This window comes from Chinchilla lanigera, unplaced genomic scaffold (genome assembly GCF_000276665.1).
Source record: "Chinchilla lanigera isolate Chin_1 unplaced genomic scaffold, ChiLan1.0 scaffold00052, whole genome shotgun sequence".
NCBI lineage: Eukaryota > Metazoa > Chordata > Mammalia > Rodentia > Chinchillidae > Chinchilla > Chinchilla lanigera.
Genome location: NW_004955453.1, coordinates 13,963,662 through 13,982,809, shown reverse-complemented (window position 1 = coordinate 13,982,809; position 19,148 = coordinate 13,963,662). Strand labels below are relative to the sequence as shown.

Sequence of the window (19,148 nt, the reverse complement as noted above, 5' to 3'; positions counted from 1 at the left end):
AGCCCACCAAGGTGATAGTGCAGAGCCCCAGCCCAGCCAAGGAGACGGTCAGCTCCCCGGTACCGGAGGGCACTGCTCTTCGACAGGGCCTCCCTCAGAAACCCTATACCTTCCTGGAGGAGAAGGCCAGGCAAGCAGGGCTGGGAAGAAGGAGAACGGGGCAGGCGGGGAGGCAGATGGTAGGATGTGGAGAAGGCAGGGATTTAGAGAGAGAGTAGACTGTCCTGGCCAGGCTTGGGGAGAGGTAGACACATAGGGCCTTAGAATGATGGAGTTCAGACAGCCGGGCACTGTACTGATCTCCTTAGCCACACATTCTCTCTAATCTGAAAGAGACATTGCCTTGTCATTATCACCCACTTCTCAGATGGAAAAACTGAGGTTAGGAAGTTGTGGGATTTTCCTAAGGCAGAGAACTAGTGAGCGCAGAGCTGGAACTGGAACTTTGGTTCCTGGGACTGAATTTTGCAGCCCACACTAGTGCCACTGCATGCTTGTACCCAGGGTCCCTTTAGTCCCCATGACAAAAAGTACCCCTCTGAGCCTGTGGCATCCTCTACACACCCACAGGGGCCGCTTTGGTGTCGTGCGAACGTGCCGGGAGAATGCCACTGGTCGAACGTTTGTGGCCAAGATCGTGCCCTATGCAGCTGAGGGCAAGCGGCGGGTCCTGCAGGAATATGAAGTGCTGCGGTCCCTGCACCACGAGCGGCTCATGTCCCTGCATGAGGCCTACATCACTCCTCGGTACCTCGTGCTCATCACTGAGAGCTGCGGCAACCGGGAACTTCTCTGTGGGCTCAGTGACAGGTAGCTGGACGTTCCAGGGCTGGAGGGAGGAAAGTGGGGGAGGCTGGGCTGGGACATCACCTGCAACCCCTGCCACCCCCCAGATTCCGGTATTCAGAAGATGATGTGGCCACTTATGTGGTGCAGCTGCTACAGGGCCTGGACTACCTCCATGGCCGCCGTGTGCTACACCTGGACATCAAGCCAGACAACTTGCTTCTGGCCCCTGACAACGCCCTCAAGATCGTGGACTTCGGCAGTGCTCAGCCCTACAATCCCCAGGCCCTGCGGCCCCTTGGCCACCGCACAGGCACCCTGGAGTTCATGGGTGAGGGGACCAGCTGCCAGCCAGGGGCCGGGATTGGGGCACTGCCAGAGGGGCAGCTCCAGAGCTCAGCCCATCTCACCCACTATGTGCCATGTATTGTGCCCTTACTGTAGACAAGCAGCAAGTCCTTTATGTGGATTTTCCCCCTGATGGATCTTTACAAAGCCTGGAGTTTGGCATAATATTACCCCCTTTTACAGATTTGGGAACAGGCCCACTAAGTTCAGTATTTGTCTATTTAGACAGTTACAAATGGTAGAGGCGGGATGTGCAAAAGCTGAAAAGACAGGAGAATCAATTATTGTTTTATATCCATAAGGAAAACCAGCTGTCATTCAGCTACCTGCTACATATTTGATGTTTATCATCTCTGTTCCTTGGAGTTATTCTATAAACCACACTTTCCAGGTGAGACAGTGGGGAGCCAGGCAGGTTTAGTACATTGCCCAGGGACCCATGGGCAGAGGGGCAGGCCTGGGATTGTTGCCAGCCAGGCTGGTTACAAAGGCTCTTAATCTTGGGCTTGGCCACACTCTTTGTGAATGAGAGTCCTACCTTGGAGCTGATCCAAGGGAGCTGGTGACCCTGCTTCGCAGCTCCTCTGGAGTTCTAGGGATGCTATCATTCAGTTCTTGGGCTTATTCCTAAGGCAGCCTACATCCCTCCTGGGAGCCACCCCTGCTTCTGGCCTGCCCAACAGCCTCCCAGGCCTGCTGCTCTGGTTGTGCCCATAGTCTGGTGACCTGGGCATCGCCCCTATTCTTCAAGCCCTCCCACTCCCCCTGCTCCTCCTGTCACTGGGTCAGCTTGGCCTCCGTCTCTTGTCAGCTCCTGAGATGGTGAAGGGAGAACCTATCGGCTCTGCTACGGACATCTGGGGAGCAGGTGTGCTCACCTACATCATGTAAGTACTCCTGGGCCTGCTCCAGCCCCTCTCCCCACCTCCTGCTGCACACTCTCTTGTGCCCTGCCTCCTCAGCACATGCCAGGTGTGTGCAGGTGGCACTTGCCCTGAGCACTGGAGTCCCATAGGCCTGGGGGTTGACCCTTAGTCCATACTAAGACAGAGAACTCCTGAGCAGCACAGCTGGGACTTTGTCAACTGAACTGTCTTCCACAACAGGCTCAGCGGACACTCTCCATTCTATGAGCCAGATCCCCAGGAAACAGAGGCTCGGATTGTAGGGGGCCGGTTTGATGCCTTCCAGCTGTACCCCAATACATCCCAGAGCGCCACCCTCTTCTTGCGGAAGATCCTCTCAGTACATCCCTGGTGAGTGGGGTGCCACCTGCCAACCCCCAGTATTACCTGCCCATGGGTGTAGACTGACCTGGCCCCACCTGGCCAAAGACCTACAAACCTCCTCTGCTACTTCTACTGGATGGTGGTACTGCCTACCATTTAAAGCCCATAACACAGCGGGCATGGTGGTGCACACCTGTAGTCCTCACAGTTGCCCAATGTGACATACACCATGGCGGGTACAGGATCCATTGGTGGGTCCTGGGGAGGACAGAGCCTGCAGGCTCCAGGAGTCATCTGTCCTGGCTCACTGTCCCTGGCCTGGCCTGGTAGGAGCCGGCCCTCCCTGCAGGACTGCCTCGCTCACCCATGGCTGCAGGATGCCTACCTGATGAAGCTGCGCCGCCAGACGCTCACCTTCACAACCAACCGCCTCAAGGAGTTCCTGGGCGAGCAGCGGCGGCGCCGGGCTGAGGCTGCCACCCGCCACAAGGTGCTGCTCCGCTCTTACCCTGGCAGCCCCTAGCGGCGTGGACCATACCCAGCTGCTGCAAGCTGAGACTTGGGGTTCCCACTGGTGCCGCGGGACATTCCAGGGCCCACGCTGAGCCAGCTGGGCCTGGGGCTTTGGCTACCACCAGCAGCAACATCTGGCCAGGCTATTACCTCATGGACCTGAGGGGACAGAGGCCCAGGGACTTTGGCCTGATGCCACCCCTGGCCGGAGCAGAAGACCCTTGGCTAGGCTGGGCAGCAGTGGAAACAGGAAGAAGGATAGCAAGGGAATGGGGGAAGTGAAGAGGAAGGAAAAGTCGCCAAGGGATAGGAGGGGAGACTTTAGGGAGATTCTGGGGGTGAGGGCACAGTGCATCTCAGGGAGAACCAGGAGGGTGAGTGACTAGAGAGGAGGAAGAGGAAGGAGCACAAGGAGTCAGGGCACGGGGCTGGGAATGTATCAGTGAGTCAGGGACAGGACACAGACAGTGTCAGGGAGGGAGCCAGGATTGTGAGCAAGGGCAGTGAGGTGGGGCGAGGAGAGCAGTCGCAGCGGGGTGGGGTGAGCCAGCAGCCGGCCAGCAGTATCCCCAGGAGAAAGAGAAGTTATACTCAAGTTGAACCTCTCCTCCTGTGCCAGCGGATGCAGCTCTGGGCACTCCATGGTGGCCCAGGGATGTCCCCACCACCCTTCCATGGCCTTTGCCCTTCTTCCTATTCATATTTATTTATTTATTGCCTTTTATGAAGTTTTCCCTTCCATCCAATTCCTATTGCCCATGTTGTCCTGACCACTCCCCACCCCCCAGCCATCCAGCTGTCTGTGCAGCTCTGTCTGTCTGTCACAAGGAAAATAAAACCGGCAAGCAGCAGAACCTATGTGTGGTCTTTGGGGAGGGCTAGGGGGCAGGGAGTGATTCCTGCGATGGGACTGGGATGTTCAGTGACATTCTCTAGACCAGTGAAGACATATTTGAGGATGTCCTGGCTAGCATGTTGGGATTTTCCCACCCCTCCCTTGGTTCTGGGAGCCCTCACCCCTCCTTATTCTCAGAGGAGGGGCTGCAGTTTGCTTCTTGCCCCAGTTTCTGGAATGCTGGCAGACCCACGGAGTCCCTGCTACTACCCTCTGGTCAGAGCCTCACCTCTGCTCACACACTTCTTCATGTCTCAGGGGATGCTGGGCTCTGGCTTGGACCAAACCACACCCCTGACCTGGCTCAGCTTCTCTCACTCTGGTCCTGCCCCTCACCACTTCAAGGAAGATGAGTTTTGTCTTGATAGTTGGCAAGAGGGGGCAGAGTGAAGAGCTGCAGAAGAAACCAAGAGATGCTCTGATCCGAGGCTCTTGGGGGCACTGCATAGATCAGAACCCACAGCTGTGGGTGCTCTGGTTGGCTATGGCCAGCATTTTCCTGGGACTGAGGGACACATCAGCCTGGGCCTTCCTGTCCCTTGGGCACATTAAAAGGTCAGCTGGGTGCTCAGGCACCTGGCTCCAGGCATAGAATGGACACTGGGTCCTAGAACTGAACTGCCCTGCCCTGATGTGAGAGGAAAAGAGGAGGTCAGATTTCTTGTATGCAAAGGATGGTTCCCCAACTACCTAGCAAACTGTTCTTGGCAAACAGGAAGAAAGCCTCCAACCACAAGCAGAGAGAGTTGGCACTGGTGTGTTGCCAACTGAGTTTGAGGCCCCGTGGCTTCAGCTCCAACAGCCCTCTGCCCCGCCCTACCCAGCCTCTCTGGCTTCCCAGGACCTCAGGGAAGAGACAAGCCCCATCATCATAAAATCACAGGATGTTAAAGCCAGCTGGAAGGGAGGAGCGAGACACCTTGCCCACCTGTCATTTTAGGGATGAAGATATACAGTTTGCCTGCAAGAATCTCTAATCCCCTACACACCGCAAATGTTTTCATACAAAAATGAGGTGCCGGAACTCATATCTTGATAAATGGTAAAATTCCTCTCTCCTGTTCTCCCTCCTATCTGGAGCTGCCTTCCCATCTCCATTGGAAATGGCATGTGAACTGCTTATTCCAAACCCAGAGAAGCAAAGGTAATTTATGTCAGCAGAGCTGTGTCAAAATTGCTCTGATCAAAAGGTGACAGTGCTCCACACCTGGGCGGGTAGCCACAATGAATGGAAGCAACACTCCTACTGGTGTCCTGGGCAGCCCTACACCCCAGGTGGTCAGATGTCCCTATGCCCTTGCTTATGTCCCCCAAGGGCTCAGCAGACCAAGGGTTGAGGAATCAGGAGTAGCGCTAATCTCAGGGACCGTTAAGATCAGCCAGACTCTACTTTGTAACACCAAAGGGAGGCAGTGTGGAAGGTGTTGGCATTGGAAGGGCTGCTGTTCTCAGAAATCTCTCCCAGCCCCTCTTGGTTTACCTCAGTTTACTACCAGGGGGCACAGTGCAGAAATGACACCCATAGACTCCTGGGGTAAGTATGGTAAGGGAAGAGTAAAGATTCTGGATTGGTGACAGCCACTGACCCTGCCATGATTGGCTGTATGGATCATGAAGTCCAAGGCTACCCCGGCTTCTTTCAGGGACACTTGTACCCTCTTAACCTACACTGTGTAAGGAAGGCATGTCTGCCTGCCTGTATGGAGGCTGACCTGGGTGCAAAGCTGCTGCAGCACTGAGCTGAGTCTCTTGCTGGCTGGGGGCTACGTCTGGTCCTCCTGAAGTAGAAAGAATGCTCCCTGCCTTGGGAAGGCATGGGGCTGCATCCAACATGGGGCTGCTAACACAGTGTACCCCAGAGCTGCTCGGGTTTCCCACCCCCTTGAGCTTGCCCCAGTGGCTGAGCCTCATCCCAGGCATCCTCTGGCTATACAAGGAGCCCACTTGGGTCAGGGAGTGGGCAGTGGGGTCCCAGGGGACTTGATGGCAACTACACCAAACAAGGCAAGGACACTAGCATTGTATAAAACCAAGGTCTGTGCCAGATTCTCTGCCTGTGCCCCTACTCTGCCATCCAGAAGGGCTCTGTGGTGCCTGTGACCCAACCAGCTGGCTGAAGTCCTTAAGTCAATCCCTGCAGGGTGAGTTCCTTCCTCAGGGAAGCCTCAGACATTCCCACCCCTGATCAGGCAGGGAAAGGGCTGAAGGTCAGAAGCCTCTGTCTCTGCCTGGACCCATATTTGCTCTCCACTCCCCAGATGTCCAAAGCAGCTCCTGGCACAAATCCTGCAGCCCCATCTCCAGAATGTAACCTGGGTATCAACGACCCCCAGGTTCAGAGCACAGCCATTTGTATCCAGGGCTCTTAGCGGGGGCACAGGTGAGGGGAATCCCCACCCCCACCCCCGGGAGCTACGGAAAGCGAATTCCTGCTTTGGGGATGGGGGTGGGGACACTAAGCACAGTGACATAAACAACTAGGGTCATGGGACTTAGAGAAGAGAGGTTACTGAGGCGCAGAAGAGTGACTGGCACTTTATGAGGGTAACAGTTCAGGGGCAGCCCCCCTTCCTACCCACCCCCATTTCCCCATTTAGGGGTCCGGTGGGCAGGAGACGGTGTACGTGCGGACTGGGCTGCAGGCCTGCTGGAGCGTGTCTTGGAGCTCTGGGCCGGGACCCCGCCCACGCATAGGTCCCAGAAGGAGCTGCGAGAAAAGGGGCCGCTGCGGGTGCTGGCGCCGCTGAAGGACGTGGTGCTGATCGAGGGCAGCACGGCCAAGCTGACTTGCCGCATTTCGGCTTTCCCGGACGCGTTCATCCGCTGAAGCAAGGATGGCAAAGAGCTGCGCGACAGACCCAAGTATCGCTGCGTCTTTGAGGACCCTGACGTAGTGGCGCTGGTGGCGCGCGACGGCGAGCCGGCAGACCCAGGCCAGTACAGCCTCAATGTAACCAACCCCTTCGGCCAGCGCTCCAACTCGGCGCGCGTCCTTGTAGAAGATACGCGCTTCAGGCGCAAAGACAAGGCTCCAAAGAGCATTCACCCGGCTGCTCCTGCAGCCGGGTGCAGTGGCGCGTCAATATCTATGGGCCTACCTATTTCGGATACCGTTCTTGGGAGCCCAGCCCCAGGATCAGAGAAGTCAGCTGTGAGCTCGGCTCCTCCAGGGCCCAAAGGGTTACAGAGCGAGCCAGAAGTAGAGCAAGGGTTACAGCCGGATTTTCTAGCTCCCAAACCTGGGCAATTTCCACTACTCAGAGCTGTCTCCAAGCACCGCGTGAGATGAGGGCATTTCCGGGCTTCCATTCGCTATGTCTCTTCTGATCCTCTATTCGACACCGCGAAGAAGGAGCGGAGATAAATTCGGTTTAACAGCTAAGGTGATGAAACCAGAGAAGCTAATAGCTTGCCCGATGTCACACTGCTAGTTTAAGTGCGCCTCGTGTTCAGGGTCAGATATTAGCTGGGGAGGTGATGCCTACGTCCCACTTCACCTCCAGGTCCCTCACTGGGTCGTGTTCACCTCCCCTTCCTCCAGTCACGGCTAAGGTTTCAGAAGGACCCGACAACGCTAAGGCGCACAAAGGCACCCCGGTAATGCTGACTGCAGAGATCTTGGGCGCACCTCCGCCCGACGTGGGCTGAACAAGGACTACGAGGACGACAGGCAAGGGCCGGGACCTGCATCAAGGGCAGGGTCTGGGGTGGAACCTGGGCGGTCCTGTGCCCAGAAGCAGGCCAGGAGAGGAAAGAGGGTGGGGGACAGGACGGCAAAGAACAGAGCTGGCAAATTAGCCTGGCCCAGTGCGTGCGTAAACTGACCCGCAGCTCCCTCCTGCTCCTCTTCGCCTCCTCCCCAGGGTGTTCTTCGAGATCCGCGAGATTGGCGCGATCGGCGCCACCACCACGACGCTGACCATTTGCCAGGCCACACCTGAGGACAGCGGCAGGTACGAGGTGTAGGTGGACATGGACCAGAGCTTCGCGCGGGGACGTGGCCTGAAGGAACCCACAGACTTCTCGTCCTGACCTCAAGGCCAAGGGTGGATGGGACCGACAACCCTTCCGAGTCTTGCTTAATAAAGCTGCTCTCTCTGACCCTCCTCGTCTGTTCTGTGCTGCAGCATCGCCTTCTCTCTCCCGGGCCTCCACCCCCACACTTATTCCAGATCCACAGGCCAAGGTCACAGAACGCTAGAGTCAGAGGAAAGTTACGAGAGTGCCTATTTCTTGCTTCACTTTACAGTCAACCCGAAATAGGATCTCTCCTACCGTCGGACTTCCCGGTGGACCCTCCCCATCTGTTCCCTGCGGAGCTCGACTGGCGGTGCAGCCGGGATTCCGCCCTCCCTCTTGTCGCCGGGTTCAGGCCCCGCCCCCCAGGCTCTGCGTGCTCTGGCCCCGCCCCTTCCAAGGCAGGTCACACTCCGGTAGTCTCCTGTCGCACTTCTCGGGTAACCGAGTTCTCCACTTTGGCCGCTGCCCTTGAGCCCATTCTCGGACAGTTCAGGTCCCCATCTTACATTCCAGTCTCTGCGGCTCAGACTCTGTTCCTTCTTCTCACTTAGACTGGCCCCTCGATCCTTTGGCAAGGCTCCCCGGCTTTTGCCATCTCTATCCCTCCGTCTCACAAAGTTTCACAGGCAAAGGAATTTTCAGAACTACAATTCCCGGCAGGCCGTGCGTAACATTCTCGCGAGTTGCGAGAAGACACGTGCGCGGAAGGAGCAGACAGTCGCGAGGCGGCTGAGCCGGCGTAAAGGGAGCTAGTGGTAAAGGGAACGTTGTTGGGGAGACGGGAGGGGCAGGGGTAGGGGCAAGGGATGGGCATGGGCTCTGAACAGAGAGCGGACTCTCTGCGTGGGTTTGGGCCTGTGTTGGTCCTGTAAGCCCTGCGTTCGAGAAGCTAGGGATTATTGGGCTGTCAGTTGTGGGGTTCAGAGGGTCAGCAGTGACCCCTCCGAACCCAGAGATTCAGCAGCAGTCGGCAGTATTGAGATAACGCGTTAGTAAGTCCGGTGTGTGGGATGCTAAGGGAACCTGTGTTTTGAGCCCGGCCTCAGCATATACGGGTTCGTTTTAGGATTCATGTACAGCACATTGAGAGATTTTGCTAGATTGGAATTTCACCAAATGCAAATCAGTGTTCAGGACTTGGGGTTCACACTTAGGACTGAGTGTAAGCACCTAGCACCCACTTAGGGTTTGCGGTTCCGTATTCACGGTTTACTGTTGAGATTCAGGATTGTACCTCTAGCATTTGAAAATCACTGGGTGTAAGGTTTTAATTTTTCTCATGTTTGGGATCATAGAAGGAGTCCCCTGAGTTTCTGAGTTTGCAGAGTGTGTTCCTGGCCAAAGGGAACGCTGTTATATGAAGTTGTGAGATGCAGAGTTCAGAATTTGTGAGGAATCCCTGTGAGATTTGAAGGAATCTGTGCTGGGATGTGAGATGTACGGTATTTGTGAGGTGTGGTATCCAGGGAGGCACCATATTGAACTTTGGGTTTACACCCTGAAGAAGGTTACACATTATTTGCGGGTTGGGGTTTGCTAGGGATGTGAGATCTGAGCCTGATTTCTCTGTTGGGGTTTGAGGTTTAGGTAGCAATCATCATCATGCTCAAAGCTGTGATCCTGATTGGAGGCCCTCAAAAGGGTGAGGACCCGGGGACGTGGGCAAGGGGTGTGGCCAGAGTGGTTATTGGGATGGGGACAGAATGAGGCAGGAGGCTGAAATATTCTCTCTCCTCTCCCAGGAACTCGCTTCAGGCCTTTGTCTTTTGAGGTCCCCAAACCGTTGTTTCCTGTAGCTGGGGTGCCTATGATCCAGCACCATATTGAGGCCTGTGCCCAGGTAACCCCATGGGCCCCTTTTCCCATCACCTTCCTGCTCATCTCCTTGCATTATTTCACCCTCTCCCAGCCATGATCTCTTCTCATTAGGTGTAACTCTAAGGACCGTCATTCGTAGATGATGGTGTAAATGGTACGCCCTTAACTTGTGCGGTGCATCTGCCTCATTGGTTTCTCCTCTCTAGTTTCTCATCTGGCCTCATCTCAGATTTCATGCCTATTTTTAAAGTGTTGCATGTGAGATCAGGCAGGCATCTGATACAATTTAGAGGTACAGTAGAGCCTGCCTGATAGGCTGAAGTAGGAGGATCCCAAGTTTGAGCCCAATCTGGGCAATTTAATGACTTAGGGAAATCCTGTCTCAAAATAAGAAATGAAAAAGGGCTGGGGATGTAGCTCAGTGTGAAGGTCCTGGGTTCAATCCTCACACCACAAACACACATAAACCCCCACCCACACACACAAAAAAAGCCATAGCATGGGGACCCTTAATGATAACAAAGCAAAGAATTCATTCCCTTGCTCACTATGGACCTCATTTCTTTATTGCTTTTGATATTTGGAAAAGCAAAGTCTTGGTTTCAGTGTCTGCCTGTTGTGTTGTGAGACCTGGAGCAAGCAAAGCTCACACCCTCTCTGAGCTTCTGTTTCCTTGCCTGTGAAGTAGCGATTAGATCCCTTTGTGGGATGGCAATGCTGTAAAGTACCTAGTTCAATGCAGGCACCCTTGCCTCATGCCGATCTCAAGCTTAGACTGACAGATAAGAAAAAAGCGGAAAAGATGAATGGATTATCTTTCAATGCACCGTTGCAGGCAGTCTTTCGTAGAGCAAGTCCCGATGGGGGGAGGGGTTATAATATAAGATTAAAAGATCCTGCTGAGACTTCCTCTAACTTGTTCATTGTCCAGAGGAGAAAACAGGCCAGAGTGGTAAAGTGAGTGCCCAGAGTCCCCCAGCTGAAACTGAAACTTTGGTCTCTGAACTTCAGGGCCAGCAAGAGGAATCCCTCCAACGTTCCCTGCTGTCAGATACATTTTCTCCCAACTTCTTCCTTTCTCTTCAGGTCCCTGGGATGCAGGAGATTCTGCTCATTGGCTTCTACCAACCTGATGAGGCCCTCATGCAGTTCTTAGAAGCCGCACAGCAGGAATTCAACCTTCCAGTCAGGTGTTTGTGCATACGTCTATGGGGAGGGAGGCCCGCAGAGTTCTCCGCAGTGGATTTGAGTCAGTGTTTGCCAGATTTCACCCTCATACACTAGACTCCTTATCTGAGCATCTCTGAATCTCTAGATACACTGTATGGAGTTTCTCTGTGGGCCTTGGGCAGTACTCCTGGAAGCCAGGGAATATCATTTTCCTTGGCACTTAGTAACTGTCTGATCAGATTTCACTGAGCTGGTTCTGGGGTCCCTGGGGACAGGTACTTGCAGGAATTTGCCCCCCTGGGCACAGGTGGTGGTCTCTACCATTTTCGGGACCAGATCCTGGCTGGGGGCCCTGAGGCGTTCTTCGTGCTCAATGCAGATGTCTGCTCTGACTTCCCCTTGAGTGCTATGCTGGATGCCCACAGACGCCAGCGACACCCTTTCTTACTCCTTGGCACCACGGTGAGGAAGCCCAGGAGGCCTGGAGGGTGTTAGGGAGGCAGAGGCAGCCCAGGGAGATGGAGTGAGAATGTGTGTCAGGAGGAAGATGTACTGCCCCAGCAGTGACGAAGGTGTCACTGGTGACCCTGAGTCCTTCGGCTGCTCAGACGTAGGGAGGGGGAGGGCAGCTGTCAGCTCTCACCCTTGCTGAAGGGCTGTCAGCGGTGAAGCTGCGTGCCTGCGTGCCAGGTGATACAGGGGATAGGAAGAAAGAATGAGCAAACAGCCCTGCTGCCCTGGTGCAGGCGGGTCACTGTCTCCAGGATGTCTGTCTTTCAGGCAAACAGAACACAATCCCTCAACTATGGCTGCATCGTTGAGAATCCACAGACGCATGAGGTAAGAGCAGAGGGGCTGGGTGACCACACTCTGTCATCATTCCCACGCCCCATGATTCTGGAGACTGCTGAAATGCTCTGTGCAGTAAGTCCCAGTGTTGGTGGTCAGGAGAGACAGTCCTCTATTAACATGTCCATAACGGGACCATAATTTGTATGTCTCACTACCATGCAGCCTTGAACCACTAGCAGTACATGTACATCTACAGTTCCAGCAGGTGATATAAGCCGCCCAATGGGACAGTCATGCATGTACCACCAGTGGTACAAGCTAATGGGAACATGTTAATTGTCTTGTATATCCTCATGAAAGATTGGCTAGGGGGAAGGGGCAACAGTTCATTTCCATGGGCTTAGTGCTATAAGTGTGCACACGTGCTAGGGAGGACAAAATAGGAGGGACCTGCACAGCCTTGCCTGGGTGGGGGTGGGGAGGGCTTCCTGGAGGAAGTGACCCTGAGCTGAGTTAGATTTGTCTAGATGGGGGAGATAGAAAGGGACTGGAAGCAGAGGGAACAGTATGTGCAAACACAGAGGCAGGAAACAGTGCAGTGGCTCCACACGTAGGAAAGTGGGAGCATCATGGGCAAGGCAGAGGAACTCTAGCTGTGTTTGTGAAACTCCCCGCCCCTGAGCCTCATGACTTTCACACACTCCTTTTATGTGATCTTGCTTTAATGTAAAGTATGCATTGATATACACACATTAAAGCATGCGTGCTATGCATGTGTGCACCCATGTAGGCACCTAGTTTTATGCCAGGCATCAGCTAGATATGAGAAGAGAACCAAAAAGGCACAGTTCTTTTCTACTTGACCAATCCTTGGGTGAGTAGGAAAGATAGAGCCAGTGCCTTCTTTTTGAGATGACAGTGTCATGAGTGGGGTGTGGCTGAAGGCCAGGGTGCCAGGCCTGAATAGCTAAGTCGGGAACTAGCACGACAGGACCCACAGAGGGTGGAATGACATCAGCTGGGCTTCAGAAGTGGGTATTCCAGAGGAAGAGGCAGGAAGGTGTTCCAAGCACAGGCAGGCAATGGCATGGAGCTGTGTTCTGGGAGCCCAAGGAGGTGGGGAGGTTGGAGCAGGGAAAGGCGTGGAGTTCAGTTTTATCTTGAAGGTGAAGGTGAAGGGCAGTCAGCCCAGGGTGTAAAGCCAGGTAGGGGCCAGATGCACACTGCATTTTAGGGAGTCCACTCTGGTAGCAAGCCTGGAGATGAGAGGGTCTCAGGGGATAGTGGTGAGTGCAGTCAGCCCCACGAGGAACCCATCCTTGCTGTCCGCAGGTCTTGCACTATGTGGAGAAACCCAGCACGTTCATCAGTGACATCATCAACTGTGGCATCTATCTTTTTTCTCCAGAAGCCCTGACACCTCTGCGGGATGTCTTCCAGCGTAATCAGCAGGAAAGGCAACTGTGAGGCAGGCCCCGGGCCCTCACCCGCTGCCCAGGCCCCCACACACCAGCCTCTGCAGGCTCCATTTCAACCTGCTCACCCTCTTCCTACCTCCTGCCTTTCCCACTTGTCAGCTCCAGCGGAGCCGCCAGTCCCTCCCCTTCTAACCCCATTCTGTCCCTCTTCCGTATCCATCCCAGTTCCTCCTCTGCCACCGCCTGCCCACTCCCCTTCTGGACCGTTTTTCTCAAGCCCTGAGTGTCCCAGAGACATCTTTCAGAACAGACGGTAACATACACTTGGGTGCACACATGCTCAAGTGCACACACATACACACACATGCTTGAGTGCGCACACACACACATGCACATTCTCAGGCTGCCCCCCCTTGGAGCATAGCACCCCAGAACCCTGCTTCCCAATCCCAGGTCACCCCTCCTAGACCTGAAAGCTGTTCCCTTTCAGGACTCTCTGTTTTCCTCCTCCTCCTCGCTCACCTTCCCATCTCGTGCCTCATTTGCTCATGGCCATTTCTCATCTCATCGTTGTCTCTGCTTCTTTCTATCTCTCCTGGCCTCTCTGTCTCTGTTTCCGCTGAGCTGGCATCTCTCTCCCTCTCTCTCTGTGATTGTCTCTGACCTCACCAGCTGCCTTGCTCTGGGGTGAGTCTGTCTGTGTTTCATTCCATCCAGTGAGGGAAGGGTGGTGGGAGGAGGATGTGAAAATTGGGAGCATCCTCTGGACACGGCGTAGGGTTGGGAAACAGCTCCATGCCCAGGCTCCCCTGTGAGAGCTGCATCTTGGGGGGTTGAGGTGAGTGGGAAAGCCACTTGGATGTGAGTACCCTTTGGAGAGGACCCAGCCAGACCTGGAGAGGGGCCTGGAGAGGTGGTAGGAGTCCCTCAGATTCCTTTCTGTAGAGACCCATTGGTCCCACTTTTGAGGTCACCCAGGTAACCAATGACAACAGTACCCTTCCTTTGCCAGGGAGGACTCTCCAAGCTCGTGGCCAGGGGCAGGGACCATCCGCCTGGAGCAAGATGTGTTCTCAGTGCTGGCTGGGAAGGGCCAAATTTATGTGCACATCACAGAGGGTATCTGGAGCCAGATCAAGTCCGCAGGGTACGTCGGGGCGGGATGTCTGTGACTCCGATTGGGAGGCCGGGGTGCCTAAGGCTTGCAACTTTGGGTGTTGGGTATGGCCCTGCTGGCCCCTGAGCCCCTCTGTTTTGGTCCCCCAGCTCAGCTCTCTATGCCTCCCGCCTCTATCTGGGCCGATACCAGGTCACTCACCCAGAACGGCTGGCCAAGCACACACCAGGGGGTCCACGGATTCGAGGTACCAGCAGGCTCCGATTGTTAACCTCTCCCCCACCCCACCCCTCTGCCCACTGAGCCATGACCCCTCCCCATCCAGATGTGGTCTGGGATATTTGCCCCCAGGTCCTCTCTTTTGCTTCTAGGAAACGTTTACATCCACCCCACAGCTAAAGTGGCCCCATCAGCCGTGGTAAGCAGTGGGCCCATTCCTGGCAAGGGGTGGCAGTTAGGGTATGGGTGGGGGTATAGAGACTGCCTGAGCACAGGGTGCTGGTCTCTCTACTTTGTCACGTCTGTTATGTGACCTCCAGCAGCTCACTTCTGCCTTATCTGTTCTGGGAGGGGATTGGACTTGGCTGTCCCCAGGTCCTTTCCCGGGCTCATGGTATGTGTTCCTCTCCACAGCTAGGCCCTAATGTCTCCATCGGAAAGGGAGTGACCGTGGGCGAGGGCGTGCGGCTCCGAGAGAGCATTGTCCTCCATGGAGCCACGTTGCAGGTAGGAATCAGGCACGTGGCGGCATGTGGCACCCGAGAGGCTGACGAGAGAGCCCAGGCATCCCCGCCAGAGCAGAGAAGGTCTGGTCCGTCTCCCATCCCACTCACTTGGCACCGTCTTGTTTGGCAGGAGCACACATGTGTTCTGCACAGTATTGTGGGCTGGGGGAGTACTGTGGGGCGCTGGGCCCGCGTGGAGGGGACTCCCAACGACCCCAACCCCAACGACCCCCGAGCCCGCATGGACAGTGAGAGCCTCTTCAAGGATGGGAAGCTGCTGCCAGCCATCACTATCCTGGGTATGAGAGCTGGAGGTCCACAGGAGCATTTGTTGCTGTGTGTGTGTGTGTGTGTGTGTGTGTGTGTGTGTGCGCGCGCGCGCGTGCATGTTCCTTTAGCAAACATTTACCAAGTGCCTGCTGTGTGCCAGGTCCTGTGTGAGTCACTGGGGGCATGAGGCCAGGGGCACAGATGGGCAGGGAGGGATCCTTCCCAGATGGCCAGGGCCCCTAGCTCCATGCCCCTGTCTGTCCTCCCTGACCTCTCCCTGGTGCCCTGGTCCTCACTGCTGCAGGCTGCCGCGTCCGGATCCCTGCTGAGGTTCTCATCCTGAACTCGATTGTTCTGCCACACAAGGAGCTGAGCCGCAGCTTCACCAACCAGATCATCCTCTGAGGGGGGCTGTCAGGAGGCCCCCCAACTCCTGACTACTCCCCTTGAGGCTGCTGCCTGCTTGGCCAGCCTTGGAAAGGACCCAGGGAAACCAGGCAGGATCTTCACGGGCTGGGAGCAATGTGGGTGGCCCAGGACTCCTGGCCTCCCTCCCCACTCCCGAATAAACCCAGTGAACCTTGGAGCCAGCATGGACTCCGCTTGTGCCTGGGCTGGGGGTGGGGGCGGAAGGGGGGCAGCTGAGTCAGGCCCCCCCCACATTAGCATTTAAATTGGAGTCGTTGCTTCAGGCTCATGAATAATGAATCTGGAGCCCTGGTAAATCTACCCCTCCCACTGCCTGAGCCTCCTGCACTACTCCGAGGAAGGCCCTCCAGGCTCCCCAGCCTTCGCCCCTGCTAGTCCACCTCTCCGTTTCTCCTCACTGGACATGGCCGGCTTGTGTTCGAGTGCAGGATTCTGAGGGGAGGGGGAAGGATTTCAGCTGGGCACAGGAGCTGGGAACCACAGGCATGGGGGCTGATCACCCAGCAGCCTGCTCTCAGCTCCTGCCGAGCCCTAGCCCTGGCCTGTTTTCCGCTTTGCCAGCTCCATCTGCTCTCAGCTTTTGCCGAGGTGGGGGTTGCGCCCCCCCATCTGGGGCTTCGTTTCTCTCTGCTTCCGCCTCCCTTGGCAGGCAGGGCAGGCCTGAGGCCCTGCTGCTCTTTCTGGAAGCAGAGTGGGAGGTGCCGTGTTTTGGGAGTGGCCATCCGCCTGGCACTGCCCTTTGCAGGGCCCAGCCCTCCTCCCCACCATCTCTCATGTTTGCCCATGACCCCCATGTGCCCCTCTCTGTGCCCCCCCTCTCCCCAGCTGTGGGTGCGGAGCTTAGTTGCCAGATGAGCTGGTAATGATCGTAATCTGCTAATTGAGAGGAATCTAATTACCCGAAGAGAATGGGGGGGCAGGGTGTGGGTGGGAGGGAGGAGGGGTCCTGGCAGCGGGCTGGGGTAGCAGGCAACTGGGTGCTGGGGCCTTGTTATCAGCACCAGGGGCTGGGACAGAGCCCAGGATTTCTTAGTTTCAGAGGCAGGCAGTTGGGAACGTGCAAGGGAGCTGGGCTGAGGCTAGCAGACATTGGGCTGGATGTGATCTCTCAGGCCCTGTGGGCCATGAGCGCTATGGGAAATGGCCCAGGGTTTCGCGGTCCTGACCTGTAACCTGCTTCTACTTGGCCCTTTTCTTATTTTCCCTGGTCCCCGCCTCCAGCGCAGATCTATCATCTCCACCAGTAGGGAACTGCAGAGGTCCACTGTGGGTCTGGGGTCAGCTCCCCAAGGAAGAGGCTGGGAGCGGGCTGGACCACAGGGCCAGGCTCTGGGTCCCTTCTCTCTCCTCCCCCTATCCTGACCCTTCTGTTCCGAGTGGTTGGCAGAGGCCATGGCAGCTCCATCATAAATATGATAATTTAATTATTTTCTCAGCAAAACACCGTGAAATCCAATAAGTCTGTGTCAGGCCCTGGCCCCCGGGACCCCCCTCCTAGACCCAGTGGGGGTGGGGACACGGTGTGGAGAGGCACTGGAAAGGGAAAGGGTCAGTGTTTGAAGGGGGGCAGCTAGTAGAGGTCCTCTAATACACCCCCCAGGCTGAGGGAATCACTGGTATGGAGGGGTCCTGAGGAAGAGACAAATGCGCCCGCTCTTCTCCAGCCCTGGCTGTACTGGGAGGGGTCTAATGGCTTATCAGACACAGGGTCTGAGATTCGGCATTGCCCTTCCTCTGCAGGAACTCCTTGTCCACCACCTCTGGTACCCCGCACCCAATTTTCATTGGCCCTGCAGGGGTGGAGGGTGCGGGCCCTGGGGAGGCTTTGAGAAACGGGAACCTAGAGGGAACTGGGGGATGAGTGGGGGGTGCGGGGGAGGGGTGTGCTGCTACCATTAGCGCTTTTTTCGGTTTCCATAAAAAGATTATTCTGTAAAATCATCGAGGGGAAGCGAGCTGGGGGCCGGGAGGGGGGGTGGGTCCCTGGCACCAAGCTGGATGGGGCGACGGGAGGAGAGCTGGGGACAGGGACTGAGTGAAATTTGGATGGGCTTCAGGAGCCAGCGGAGGGGTAGAGAGACCCAGCCAAGAACGCAGGCTGGGGGAGGCGCTGGACGGGTGGAGTGGGGTAGGGCCCTAGCCCCAGCGGCAGGGTTGCCCAGGGCTCTAGTCCCACCTCCCCCTCATCCCCTCCCCCTGGCACTTAGCAGCCATTATCGGGGGAGCAGATTGCAGCCGCCTCCCCCCTCTCTGGGAAGCAGGCACAGCTGGGGCCCCGCCACATCTGCCGCATCAGCAAGGAGCACAGCTGGGTGTGCCCAGAGTCATGCTCCCCAAAACACAAGGGGAGTGGGGGCCAAGGAGGGCCCAGACCCCTGAGACAGACACATTGACACCTCTGCCAACAGACACACTCCTCAAAGTGAAGCTACACCCACCAGCACACGCTCCCTTGTGCGCAGAGACGGAGAACTGGCAAACATGCAATTACCCAGCCCCTCCTGCCACCCCCGCTCCCCTCCCCCAGCCCCTCCTCTTCCCTGCCAAAGCTCCCTTCCACCACCGAGGCCGCCTCTGAACTGCCCTGGGCTCGCTCTGGAGGGCCCTGGGCCTCACCCACACCAAAGCACACCCTTCTGGGAGGCTAGGAAAGGAGGGATGGGAAGGGACATCCAGGGCCTACCCTGCCCCCTTTCGAGCCTATACCCCTCCCACAAAGAAGCTCCCTCTGAAACTGTGTTCCTTGCCATAGCCTGGGTATGATGGGGTCTCCATGCCAGGGCGGTGGGCTGGACCCTCGACGTACCAGTGGGCCTCCTGTGTTCCATTGGTCACCCCTAGGAGGCGCTATGTGCCCTCAGTCTTCTGCCTTCGGCAGAGGCTCTCAGGGCGGCCTCTGCCTCGCCCCCTTCCGTTAATCCTGCACTCCCCTACCCGCAGCAGCCCATCCCTCCGCTTAGCTCCGCTGCCCTGACAAGTGCGGGGTGTGGGGGCTCCGTCAACGGCACAAAAAGTCTTCCTCCCCAGACGGATGATCAAGGGTCCTTTCCCTCCTTCCCCAATTAATGGCCACCTCCTGGCCCCTGATTAAATCCTGCCTCCTTGCAGCCCTGGCTTTCCCAGTCATCTCCTTGGCCCTGGTGTCTTGCCCTCAGCCCTCTCCTCCCTGCCCCCCACCCCGTCCCACGCCACCCCCTATGCCCCTCAGAGCTTTAATCCCTCCTGCTGCTGTGCCGCCTTATCTGCTCCCAGCAGCTTTCGCTGCTGCAAAGCCCTCTCCCCCTCCTTCTCTGGATCTTCTCCCCCTCCTTCGCGGCTCTCTCTGCTCTCTGACCAGCGCCCCCTCCTGCCCAGCCTCTCTGCCACTCAGCTCCCCACCATGGCTCCCGGCTGACACCAGATCTGTGCCCCAGTGCCCTTTGCCCTCTCTCCAAGTTCGGCTTCGAGGCTGTAGGCAGCCCACCCACTCCCACGTCGCCCTCTCCCGCCCAGTCCTCCCCGCAGGCCCTGCAGTCTTGGTCGGTTTCTGGCCCGCCAGGAATTTGTCCTTCTTGCCGGCCTTTCCTGGTGCCCTCCTGAGATGCCCCCAAATCTTGGACCCAGTCCACTTCAGTCCTA

The 19,148-nt window shown here is 56.5% G+C and overlaps 3 protein-coding genes across 8 annotated transcripts in view; all 3 read left to right on the top strand.

Annotated features, from left to right (window-relative positions):
* Positions 1-3,730, top strand: part of Speg (SPEG complex locus) — a gene marked incomplete in the record, with an annotated part of 54,639 nt that extends 50,909 nt beyond the window's left edge. For both annotated transcript variants that reach the window (XM_013519790.1, XM_013519791.1), the window contains 6 exon segments: positions 1-130; positions 571-810; positions 894-1,117; positions 1,946-2,021; positions 2,241-2,390; positions 2,694-3,730. In XM_013519790.1, the coding sequence (XP_013375244.1) occupies positions 1-130; positions 571-810; positions 894-1,117; positions 1,946-2,021; positions 2,241-2,390; positions 2,694-2,886 (1,013 nt within the window).
* A 2,589-nt stretch (positions 3,731-6,319) lies between these two features.
* Positions 6,320-8,401, top strand: LOC106149770 (CAVP-target protein; the record flags this gene model as incomplete). Its single annotated transcript, XM_013519765.1, is given in 3 exon segments — positions 6,320-6,771; positions 7,311-7,478; positions 7,635-8,401. Coding segments are annotated over 3 exon segments (789 nt in total), but the record flags the coding sequence as incomplete, so codon positions are not given.
* Positions 8,402-8,458: 57 nt separating this feature from the next.
* Gmppa (GDP-mannose pyrophosphorylase A) lies at positions 8,459-15,692 on the top strand. Of its 5 annotated transcripts, none has more exons than XM_005395516.2 (14): positions 8,459-8,546; positions 9,373-9,433; positions 9,534-9,631; positions 10,696-10,799; positions 11,055-11,241; positions 11,560-11,619; positions 12,904-13,034; positions 13,662-13,676; positions 14,002-14,136; positions 14,256-14,353; positions 14,478-14,524; positions 14,740-14,832; positions 14,962-15,130; positions 15,406-15,692. In XM_005395516.2, exons 2-14 carry the CDS (start codon positions 9,394-9,396, stop codon positions 15,504-15,506), a joined length of 1,278 nt encoding a protein of 425 aa, XP_005395573.1. In that variant the 5' UTR covers positions 8,459-8,546; positions 9,373-9,393; the 3' UTR covers positions 15,507-15,692. The 5 variants fall into 5 exon arrangements, with proteins under 5 accessions (XP_005395573.1, XP_005395578.1, XP_005395577.1 ...); XM_005395517.1 differs by having other exon boundaries at positions 8,489-8,546; positions 9,379-9,433; XM_005395518.1 differs by lacking the exon at positions 8,459-8,546 and adding an exon at positions 8,553-8,783.
* The last annotated feature ends 3,456 nt before the right edge of the window (positions 15,693-19,148 follow it).